Source organism: Phyllopteryx taeniolatus, chromosome 5, assembly GCF_024500385.1.
Source record: "Phyllopteryx taeniolatus isolate TA_2022b chromosome 5, UOR_Ptae_1.2, whole genome shotgun sequence".
Lineage (NCBI taxonomy): Eukaryota > Metazoa > Chordata > Actinopteri > Syngnathiformes > Syngnathidae > Phyllopteryx > Phyllopteryx taeniolatus.
The window spans coordinates 2,996,784-3,009,331 of NC_084506.1; the positions used below are offsets into that span (position 1 = coordinate 2,996,784).

At 46.0% G+C, this 12,548-nt stretch overlaps 1 protein-coding gene across 2 annotated transcripts in view; it reads right to left on the bottom strand.

The window, feature by feature from the left end:
• ndrg4 (NDRG family member 4) overlaps positions 1-12,548 on the bottom strand; it is a 67,072-nt gene that overhangs the window by 39,585 nt on the left and 14,939 nt on the right. For both annotated transcript variants that reach the window (XM_061772936.1, XM_061772935.1), the window contains exon 2: positions 4,215-4,305. In XM_061772936.1, the coding sequence (XP_061628920.1) occupies positions 4,215-4,305 (91 nt within the window). The remainder of the gene's footprint in view (positions 1-4,214; positions 4,306-12,548) is intronic.

Here is a 12,548-nt window from a genome sequence, read left to right on the forward strand (position 1 = left end):
CAATCTAGGGTCTTGTCGCACCTTTTTGGTCCAGTGTTCACTTGTGTTTGAACACCAACTGCAGTCGTACTCCCCCAACAACGCCAAAATTGCCTATCTCATCGGCTGTCTCCGGGGTACAGCGCTCTCGTGGGCCACGGCGCAATGGGAGAAATGGTCAGCCATCTGTGCGTCATACTCTTCTTTTTCCATGGAGATGAAAAAGATTTTTGACCACCTGGTGCGCGGGAGGGAGGCCGCTAAACGGCTGATGTCGCTCCAACAGGGCTCTTGCAGTGTGGCTGAATTTGCGATCACTTTTCGGACTCTCGCTGCCGAGAGTAACTTTAATGATGAAAAATGATGTTTTTCAGGGGGCCCTAAATGAGTCTCTTAAAGATGAGTTGGCCTACAGGGATGAGCCACGCTCCCGAGATCAGCTGATTGATCTTTCTCTCAGACTGGATTGTCGTCTCTGTGAGCAGCGGAGGGAACGCAACTCGAGGTCACAGACTCCGCCTAACCCACTTCCTTCTCCACTCTCAAATCCTCCTTTGAGCCGCAGACTTCCTCTCCAGCCCCGCTTCCAGAGATCGGTGAACCCAAGCAACTTTCCCAGATTTGGAGAAAATACGCAGGAGAACCTCTAATCTGTACTTGTATTGTGGCTAGGCAGGCCACTACATCGCAAACTGTCCCACACGTCCATCAAACTGGCAGACTTGCCAATAAAGGAGGAGTTGGTGAGTCAGAATGCAATTTCTTCCTCTTCTGTCCGTTTTCTGATCTCTGCTACCATCTGCTTGAATGATTTGTCTCTGCCTGTTTTAGCCCTAGTAGACTCTGGAGCTGACGAGAATCTCATTGACCACTGCCTAGTTAAACAGATGAAAATTCATCTACAGGCTCTGACCACTCCCAAGAATGCCACTGCCCTGGATGGGTGGCTGATCACCCATATCCAGCAAGAGACTGCTCCCGTTTCCCTCAAGCTATCAGGTAACCATCTTGAGTCTTTAAGTTTTCATGTTTTCCCTTGTCTTCAAGTTCCAATAGGGCTTGGCTTGCCTTGGCTGAGGCTCCATAACCCCAGCATCGACTGGACCGTGCCCAAGATCATCTCATGGAGCAATTTCTGTAATGAGAACTGCTTGCGATCTGCTGCGTTGCCCCCAAGTGGCTGAAGTCGGAGTAAATCCTCTGACCTATCAGGTGTCCCCTCAATTTACCATGACCTAGCTCCAGCTTTCAGCAAACACCATGCCACCTCTCTACCCCACACAGGCCTTACAATTGCGCTATTGAACTACAGCCCGGTGCACTGCTACCTAGCAGCTGTCTTTTTAATATCTCTCGTCCAGAGCGGGAGGCCACGGAGGCCTACATCAGCGAGTCATTGGCCGCAGGTATTATCCGGCCCTCCTCTTCACCGGTGGGGGCAGGCTTCTATTTTGTGGACAAAAAAGACATGACCCTCTGTCCATGTGTGGACTATCTTGGCCTTAATAACATCACCATTAAGAATAAGTACCCCTTGCCCCTGCAGCTTCAAATGGACCCCGCCAAGGTAGCTGCAGTCACTGAGTGGCCGACGCCATCCACAAGAAAGAAGCTGCAGCGATTCCTTGGCTTCGCCAACTTCTACCGGTGGTTCATTCGGAACTACAGTCGGGTGGCAGCACCCCTCACTGTGCTCACATCAACCCTAACGTCCTTTCAATGGTCTGAGAAGGCCGACATGGCCTTCTGTGAGCTAAAGAAACTTTTTTCCTCAGCTCCTATCCTCATTTATCCGGATCCACAGAGGCAGTTCATAGTTGAGGTCGATGCACCAGAGGCGGAGGTTGGTGCGGTGCTGTCTCAGCGATCACAGACTGATGGTAAGGTCCACCCTTGCGCCTTCTTTTCTCGCAAGTTGTCTCGGGCGGAGAAATATAATGGGATCGGAGTCCGGGAGGAATGGCGGCATTTCCTCGAATGCGCCGAACACCCATTCATCGTGTGGACATACCACAAGAATTTGGAATACATCCGCTCTGCTAAGAGGCTGAGCTCCCGTCAAGCCAGGTGGGCATTGTTTTTTGACCTGTTCACCATTTACAGGGGCCCAGAACACCAAGGCGGAGAGTGTCAAGAATGATCCAGATTCCATCTTGTCTCCCCGTTGCTTTCTGGGCTCAATCACATTAGAAATAGAAACACTGGTAAAGGAGGCCCAGGAAGAACAAGCTGATCCTGGTGGGGGTCCCCGGAACTCCCTGTTTGTCCCTGATTCGGTCCGCCCCCAGGTGCTACAGTGGGCCCATTCATCACGACTTATCTGTCACCCTGGAATCCGCAGAACATTGGCCTTCCTCCGTCAACACTTCTGGTGGCCCACCATGGAAGATGACACCCAGTCCTTTGTCTCTGCATGCACAGTATGTGCTCAAAATAAGACATCCTCTAACCCAAGCTCTGGTATACTGCGTCCACTTCCCATTCCCAGAAACCCTTGGTCGCACATCGCCCTGGACTTCGTTTCTGGTCTTCCCCCGTCAGATGGGAACACAGTCATTCTCACTGTGGTGGATAGGTTTTACAAAGCAGTACACTTTCTGGCACTTTCCAAGCTTCCATCTGCCAAGGAGATGCCGACCTGTAGGTCCAGCACGTTTTCCGCCTGCATGGCATCTGATATAGTCTCTGGCAGGGCCCCCCAATTCACCTCGCAGGTTTGGAGAGCGTTTTACACAGCGCTTGGTATAGTTCTTAGTCTATCCTCTGACTATCATCCTCAGACTAACGGGCAATGTGAGCACACCAATCAACAGCTGGAGACGGCGCTCCATTGCATATCCCAGTCTCGTCCCGCTTCATGGAGCACCCAGCTTGCCTGGGTTGAGTATGCCCATAATTTGATGCCCAGCACCTCCTCGGCCATGTCCCCTTTTCAATGCTCCTTAGGCTACCAACCTCCACTGTTCCCATTGCAGGAGCATGAGCTTGCAGTCCCTTCAGTGCAGGTCCATATACGGTGGTGCGCCAAGGTCTAGAAGCAGGCCCGCGCTGCCCATCTCCGGTCCTCTGCCATGTCTCAGGTACAAGCCAACCGTCGCCGCATCCCTGCGCCCGCTTACACGGTTGGTCAGAAAGTGTGGCTCAGTACGAAGCATCTATCACTCAAGGCCAAAAAAGCCAAAAAACTGTCCACCCGGTTCATTGGCCCCTATTAGATTGTGGCTGTGGTAAATCAATGTGCGGTACACCTTAAGCTCCCTGCCTTTCTCTGCAATGACCCCACCTTCCATTTTTCCCTGATAAAACCGGTTTCTTACAGTCCTTTGTCCCCTCCTGTGTCATCCCCTCCTCCTCCCTTGTTGGCCGCTGGCCATCCCGCTTTGGCCGTGGACACGCTCCTGGATGTGCGTCGCCGGGGTCGCGGCCTGCAGTACCTGGTTGACCGGGAGGACTATGGTCTGGAGGAGCGGTGTTGGGTCCCTGCGCGGTTGATCCTGTGCAAGTCGTTGATCCGCGATAACTTAAATGATTTTAACAAATGGCTGCACTATAACAAAGAGTGAAAAATTTAACGGGGTCTGAAAACTTTCCGTACCCACTGTATGATGAAATATCAGTGAAGAAAATTATGTCTTTAATATACGTTACGCTAGAATGGCTTAGCCTGCATTAATTCACATGCAGTATGTATGCCAAGACTATTCAACCTTCTTTTAGGGTATTGAGACCCCGGGGACGACCCAGAACACGCTGGACGACCCAGGACTACGTCTCTCGGCTTGTGTGGGAATGCCTCGGGATCCCCTCGGAAGAGCTGGAGGAAGTGGCTGGGGATAGGGAAGTCAGGGCTACCCTGCTAAAGCTGCTCTCCCCACAAACCGACCTCGAATAAGCGGAAGAAAATGGATGGATGGACAAAGATTGACCTTTCGATAAGTACCAAAAGGCTAATCTCTTTTTGTGTATACTTCTCTCTGTCCTCAACCTCTACTCACCTTTAAAAGATTTAATCATATTCCTATTGTTGATATGATTACAGTACAACTTTTTAAAGCAGTCTACCCACCACACAAATGCATGTTATGCTGCAATAAAAATAGTACTTTATTGAAAAATACATGATAGACTAAATATAGAAATAAAGCAGTCGTAATACTGTTTTCAAGCAAGCTAACTTGTGCATTGTAATTGCAAATGTCCTTATTATGGGACTAATAAAGGTTATCTTAACTGACCAAGTCTGGATCAGTTCCTCGCTGCTCAGGGAGCAAGGGCTTTTCCTCAGGGAACTGCTTTTCCTTCATCCCCGCCATCCTGGGCAGTAACCTGAAATCACATACATACGCATACATTCAGACAACACTCTATTTTGCCAATAACATTATTTCATGGCAGTTTGGTTTATGTGGTTAGGGCTAATGATTTTATTGAGGCCTATTTATACTCAAAAGTAAGCTTTAAAATGATCAAATGTGGTTTCTGCCAAAAATCGAAATCGAGGTGGTTTTATTCGTTTAATTTTGTACACAGTTATGTCTCAATCTAATTTCAAGATTGGTGAAAAAAAATATAGTGGTACATATACAGTAGGTTTAAAGGACAATACTTTAAATGAGTAAATTCCATCTCGTAGATGAAGATGATGTAAGTTAATTTAACTATTTCACCATAATCACTATATTTACAGTACAAGTCATAACTGAACTAAAGGATACATTGAGGAATTATTGTGACATCAAATAAAAAATAAATGTAAAAATACAACTAAGATTTGCTCTTGGCTACGTCTTTTCTACGTTGTAAAATAAAATAATAATAATAATAATAATCACATTTAAAATTCTTTTTGACCTTGGCTGCTTACTGACCCAAGATTATACTGTTATCTGAGGCCGGTGGAAGTGCAGTCAACTGTCCTCACAATAACAAGGCTTCTGAGGCTAATTAAATTGTCTTGTGTTTAAGGGCACAGACACAACACACACATTGTCATAGGGAAGGACACCAATACACACTTCCATATAGTATCTAAACCTAGTCACAGAGTGGGTTCAGATACTGTCATGACAATTACACCACCAAAGGAATTGGCAACCACCTCAGGAACACCCAAGAACACAATTCAAACAAAAGTGACCCAAGAGCTATTTTGTTCTATTGCAGTAGGCTTGATGGGTTTACTAAATTTAACATAGTATGTGTGGAGGTGGCCCTATTACAATAAAAGAACGTCACCAGATGAGGAACCTTGAGTTGTGAGAATGTTCTTTTATTAATCCTGAAAATTCTCCTCCATTATAACTGTTTGCACTTACTCGCAAAAAAAATAAAATAAAATAAAAGCAGTCTTCGTTAAATGCATCTGCACAGCTAGACGGTTGTTTGTTTGGCTCACCAGCTACAAATCTGTTTTTGGTGAGAGACATTGATGATGCAAAAGTAACTCTTGTTGGTTTGAAGAAGTAGCTGTAGTCTAATTACTCTCCCGGGAAAAGTAACGCGTTACTTTGCTCGTTACTCAAAATAGCGGTATTTTGGAGTAACGTGTTACCGGCATCACTGATGATGATGCACCCAACTTCCCTCCACCTATGGATTATACAGTAAGTGTGGGGAGAGCTGGAGACATTTTACCAAAATTAGGCTGCTGTACCTTTTCGCATCAGTCCTACTATGTCCTCTGCCTGGTATTGTAGAACACATTTTCATCCTGACTTTGTTGCAGGAAAATGAGGGAAAAATATCCTTTCTGGAACTGGAATCGAAACAAATACCCAACCATATGGCCTCCACAATTCTATACATGCAGCTCTGATGTCTCATCATGAAAGTTTATAAAGCGATTAGTTCTTTCCTGAGTCACTGATGGTGTAGTGGTACACTAGCCTGACTTTGGTGCAGGCAGCGTGGGTTCAATTCCCACTCAGTGACGGTGTGAATGTGAGTGTGAATGGTTGTCCGCGTCTATATGTGCCCTGTGATTGACTGGCGACCAGTTCAGGGTGTAGTCCGCCTTTCGCCCGAAGTCAGCTGGGATAGGCTCCAGCGCCCCGCGACCCTAACCAGGATAAGTGGTGTTGAAAATGGATGGATGGATAGTTCTGGCCTCCCGGGTGCAGTAGGTTACCCCTGCTTCCTCCATCCATCCATCCATTTTCTGAGCCGCTTATCCTCACTAGGGTCGAGGGAGTGCTGGAGCCTATCCCAGCTATCATCGGGCAGGAGGCAGCGTACACCCTGAACTGCTTCCCAACCAATCGCAGGGCACACATAAACAAACAACCATTTACACTCACATTCATACCTACGGGCAATTTTTTTTTCAATCAACCTACCACGCAAAGATATGAATGTGTGAGTTAATGCTTTTTTGTCAATAATGGCCATATTGTCTGTATATGTCTGTATTTTAAGCACCTGGCTTGTGTAGTTTCAAGGTACGGGTATTCTCTGGTCATGATTTCTGACACACCCACCACACGTACCCGCATAGTTTGCGCATAACGACTTGAGAGGCGTGACTCATTAAAGTCTGCATGGCGGGTAGAATTCCCGGAATGTGGACTTTTCGTGAGACATGCTGTTGAAATCCATCTGGGGAAAATGTCTCACTTCAAATGTTAAATCCTGTGCTGATATACAGAAATTAGGCGTCCGTCCCCAGTGAGACGTAGCCATCACTCAACTAACAGACTACTTAGAAGGCGCATATGTTTTTGTATTCTCTAATCGCTATTAAATACATATTGTACAATATATGTAGTTTAATCGGGGTTTGGAAAGCCATAAATAATAAAGCAAGTGAGACAATTGTTGATCACCGTTCCCCAGCAACCATACCAGCGCCACACATGCCGGCGCATCACTTAAACGGATTTTACGACTGACAATAACCAAAAATGAACAAAATGATTCCAAAACTAACATACCATCACGCCATCCAGATTACTGCAGTTGTTGTGAGCTGCGCTTACAGACAAACTCACAAGTCTCCATCCAGCATGTTTGAAACGAAAGTACCACTCGCGGCTTGTGCATGACAATCAGTTAATTAATTTGACATAATATGTCGGCATTTGGTCGTCGATCAGTGTAATGTAGCAGGGACACATTACAGTCATTGGGCAGTCGGTGAGGGGCAGGTGTCGAGTCAGCCGCCGGGCCTCCAGCAGCTGTAGGAGCGAATCAAAATGTGCAATATGATGTTACACCTTCCCGGGGCGCTAGACTTACTCCGGCCTCTGGGAGCGCACAAGAGGAAATGTGCTTCACCCACACTTTAAGGGTGATGTTTCGTGTGCGAACGTTTCGTTCAGAAGAACAAATCTTTTTAGTAAACAAACTGAACCGGATCAGTTTATGAAATGATTTTAGCTTGGCTGCCACCTGCCGGCGTGAGGTGACTGAGTTGGCTGGGAGCGGAAACGGAACTGCTGAAGCGTTCTGTCACTCACTTCTGAATCTTCGATGAATGACCAATAAGCAGCCAGCGTGCAGGCGGGGGAGGGGGGGGGACTTCATTAAACGTACTGCCATGTGATTTACGATTCGCCAGCGTTTTCACTTCAGCGAATGACCAATGAGCAGCCAGCGTCAAGGCAGCACCGTGCACGTGGGGCAGGGACTTAAGTGAACTGATTGATTCGTTCAGTGAACTTCTTCTTTGTGATCCGCTAAGAGCGATGTACGAGTACGATGAGTGATTCGTTTGAGCAATGAACGACGTACTACGCAGGGATAGCTTTCACAAGCAGCTGTTTCTTCAAGCTAACAGCTAATGTTGAGTCACTCAAGCACATGAAAAAGAGCACACATTTGAAATAAATGTACAATCCCAATTCCAATGAAGTTGGGACGTTGTGTTAAACATAAATCAAAACAGAATACGATGATTTGCAAATCATGTTCGACCTATATTTAATTGAATACACTACAAAGACAAGATATTTAATGTTCAAACTGATAAACTTGATTGTTTTTAGCAAATAATCATTAACTTAGAATTTTATGGCTTCAACACGTTCCAAAAAAGCTGCGACAGGGTCACCTTTTCTTTTAACAACATTCAATAAACATTTGGGAACTGAGGACACTAATTGTTGAAGCTTTGTAGGTGGAATTCTTTCCCATTCTTCCTTGATGTACAGCATCAGCTGTTCAACAGTTCAGGGTCTCCGTTGTCGTATTTTACGCTTCATAATGCGCCACACATTTTCAATGGGAGACAGGTCTGGACTGCAGGCTGGCCAGTCTAGTACCCGCACTCTTTTACTACAAAGCCACGCTGTTGTAACACGTGCAGAATGTGGTTTGGCATTCATCCATCCATCCATTTTCTGAGCCGCTTCTCCTCACTAGGGTGTGCTGGAGCCTATCCCAGCTATCATCGGGCAGGAGGCGGGGTAGACCCTGAACTGGTTGCCAGCCAGTCGCAGGGCTCATATGAACAAACAACCATTCCCACTCACATGCACACCTACGGGCAATTTAGAGTCTCCAAGTCATGCATGTTTTTGGGATGTGGGAGGAAACCGGAGTGCCCGGAGAAAACCCACGGAGGCACGGGGAGAACATGCAAACTCCACACAAGCGGGACCGGGGATTGAATCCCGCTCCTCAGAACTGTGAGGCTGACGCTCTAACCAGTCGCCCACCGTGCCGCCTGGTTTGGCATTGTCTTGTTGAAATAAGCAGGGGCGTCCATGAAAAATACGTTGCTTAGATGGCAGCATATGTTTCTCCAAAACCTGTATGTACCCTTCAGCATTAATGGCGCCTTCACAGATGCCATTCAACCTCTACTCATGCCATTCAACCTCTACTCATGCCATTGGCACTAACACAGCCCCATACCATCACAGATGCTGGCTTTTGAACTTTGCGTCCATAACAGTCCGGATGGTTATTTTCATCTTTGGCCCGGAGGACACGACGTCCACAATTTCCCAAAAATATTTGAAATGTGGACTCGTTGGACCACAGAACACTTTTTCACTTTCCATCAGTCCATCTTGAGATGAGCTCGGGCCCAGAGAAGCCGGCTGCGTTTCTGGGTGTTGTTGATAAATGGCTTTTGCTTTGTATAGTAGAGTTTCAAGTTGCACTTACGGATGTAGCGCCGAACTGTATTTACTAACATTGGTTTTCTGAAGTTTTCCTGAGCCCATGTGGTGATATCCTTTACACATTAATGTTGGTTTTTGATGCCGTGCCGCCTGAGGGATCAAAGGTCACGGGCATTCAATGTTGGTTTTCGGCCTTGCCGCTTCCATGCAGTGATTTCTCCAGATTCTCTCTTATGATGATAATATGGACCGTAGATGATGAAATCCCTAAATTCCTTGCAATTGTACGTTGAGGAACATTGTCCTTAAACTGTTCGACTATTTTCTCACGCACTTGTTCACGAAGAGGTTAACCTCACCCCATCTTTGCTTGTGAATGACTGAGCAATTCAGGGAAGCTCCTTTTATACCCAATCATGGCACCCACCTGTTCCCAATTAGCCTGTTCACCTGTGGGATGTTCCAAACAGGTGTTTGATGAGCATTCCTCAACTTTCTCAGTCTTTTTTGCCACCTGTCCCAGCTTTTTTGGAACCTGTTGCAGCCATAAAATTCTAAGTTAATGATTATTTTCTAAAAACAAAGTTTATCAGTTAGAACATTAAATATCTTGTCTTTGTAGTGTATTCAATTAAATATAGGTTGAACATTATTTGCAAATCATTGTATTCTGTTTTTATTTGTTTTACACAACGTCCCAACTTCATTGGAATTGGGGTTGTAAATTAATAATAAATGTATATACGTACAAATACATATCATTCCCTCTGTGTCTCTTATGTGATTATGAAAGCTTTTTATATAACCACGAACTCCCTAAATACAAGCAGCACATCGACTGTCTTACCAGGGAAAGTAATACTTTTGACCACTGCTACACTACAGTAAAAAAACGCATACCGTGCTATACCTCGTGCAGCCCTGGGCTCGTCTGATCACTGCTTAATTCACTTAATACCGACGTACAGGCAAGAACTTAAATGCGCGAAGCCTACAGTGAAAACAGTGAAAAAGTGGACCATTGAAGCCAAGATGGAACTTCAAAGCTGTTTAGACTGCACAGACTGTAGTGTCTTTGAAAATTCAGCTGGCAGCCTGGATGAATATACGGACACTGTTACATCCTATATCAGTTTCTGTGAAGATCTGTGTGTACCAACAAAATCATTTCGCACATTCAACAACAACAAGCCGTGGTTCACTGCTAAACTTAAGCAGCTTCGCCAAGCTAAGGAGGATGCATATCAGAGCGGGGACAGGGCCCTGTATAATTGAGCTAGAAACCAGCTGACTAAAGAAATTAACATTGCAAAGAGGAACTATGCAGCAAAGTTGGAAAAACAGTTTAGCGCAAACGACTCTAAATCAGTCTGGCATGCATTCCAATCGCTGACTAATTACAAGCGACGATCCCCCCAAGCTGAGAACAATAGCACACTAGCCAAAGACTTGAATACCTTCTACTGTAGATTTGAAAAGGACATTTTCACCATCATTCCAGTCCCCAAGAAACCTGCAATCTCGGGTCTGAATGACTACAGGCCTGTCGCTTTGACATCTGTGGTCATGAAGTCCTTTGAACATCTCGTGCTGGACCACCTCAAGAGTGTCACAGGTCCCCTGCTGGACCCCCTGCAGTTTGCCTACCAAGCGAACAGGTCTGCGGATGATGCAGTCAACATGGGACTGCACTTCATCCTAGAACACCTCGACAGTGCAGGGACCTACGCGAGGATCCTGTTCGTGGACTTCAGCTCAGCATTCAACACCATCATCCCTGAACTCCTTTCATCCAAGCTTCTCCAGCTCAGCGTCTCACCTGCCATCTGCCAGTGGATTTACAGCTTTCTGACAGGCAGGACACAGCAGGTCAGGCTGGGGGAGGCCACCTCATCCACACGCAGCATAAGCACTGGGGCGCCCCAAGGTTGTGTCCTCTCTCCGCTGCTCTTCTATCTCTACACGAACGACTGCACCTCAGCGAACCCGACTGTCAAACTCCTGAAGTTTGCAGATGACACCACTGTCATCTGCCTCATCAAGGACGGTGACAGGGTGGCGTTTCCTCTGCATTTTATGGCCAATTCCGATAGCTGTTTTTACTCTCCGGAACAAGGAACAAAGCAACAGCAATGGCGACCGTGGAACAGTGCCTGCTAGAACAAATAGACCTAGATGACCAAATGATGCGTTTAATTATATTGCAAAATCGATCAAGAAGGCAGTGGCGTAGGTGTTTTGTATTTAAAAGACGGCGGTATTGAGGAACCAAGGGGAAAGCTGTACGTCATCACAGCATGTGACTAAAAAAGGACCAATCACGAGATGATCTCTGCGGCATTCTACACACGGCAACAACTTGCACGGCCCAATGCATCGGTCACATCATCCAATGCGGGCGCTGTGACCCGCACTTGCGCGGGAATATAAAGAAGCCTTTAGCGTTACTCCACCCAAAGTGCGCACATGGCCAAAAGATGCACATCTGATAGAATTAGGTGGACGGCAGAATTGGCACGGACAGAAAAGCATGTAGCTGCGTTTCTTTTCCGACTTAAGCATCCTGGAGAATATGGCCCTATATGCGCTGCGACTGACTCATGACCAGTCCCGGGTGTACCTTAACTCTCGCCCCAAAGTTAGCTTGAATAGGCTCCTGCTCAACCACAATCCTGAACAGCTGAAGTGGTCGATGATTTTTGGAACGTATGGTTTTGGTCCATCGCAGACACTGATGAAACCTGCTCATGAGCCTCTACAGTTCACCTACCAGCTCAATAGCACTTATCACGAATGACGTCACATTTGTTAATTAATATTCATAAGGTACAGTGACAGCTCGACTTGCCCGGATGATCGGACAAACAGAGTACAAACTTGTAATGGCGACACCTGCAATACGAATTATAATTTTGGAAGAGGACAACGTCCCTGGAGCTGCATTTCAATATGATTAAATCAGCGACACAGTATAGAACATCTTAATTTAACATTGGTTGACATGTAAATATAACATTTTATCTCGTCAGTTCATATAATATTCTCCCAAAAGTCTTGAGAATCATTTTTGCAAACGTAAGATGAGCCTTTATGTTGTTTTTGGTCAGCATTGGTTTTCGCCTTAGAACTCTACCATGGATGCCATTTTTGCCCAGTCTCTTCCTTGTTGTTGTCTCATGAACACTGACCTTAATTGAGGCAAGGGAGGCCTGCAGTTCTTTCGAAGTTGTTACGAGTTCCTTTGTGGCCTCCTGGATGAGTCATTGCTGTTCTCTCCGGGTAACCTTTGTAGGCCAGCCACTCCTGAGAAGGTTCCTCACTGTTCCATGTTTTCTCCATTTGAGTATAATGGCTCTCCCTATGGTTCACTGGAATCCTAAAGTTTTAGAAATGGCTTTTGTAACCCTTTCCAGATTGATAGTTGTCAATTATTTTATTTCTCGACTATTCTGTAATGTCTGTGGATCGGGTCATTTTGGGTTTTTTTCGGACTTGATTTTGTCG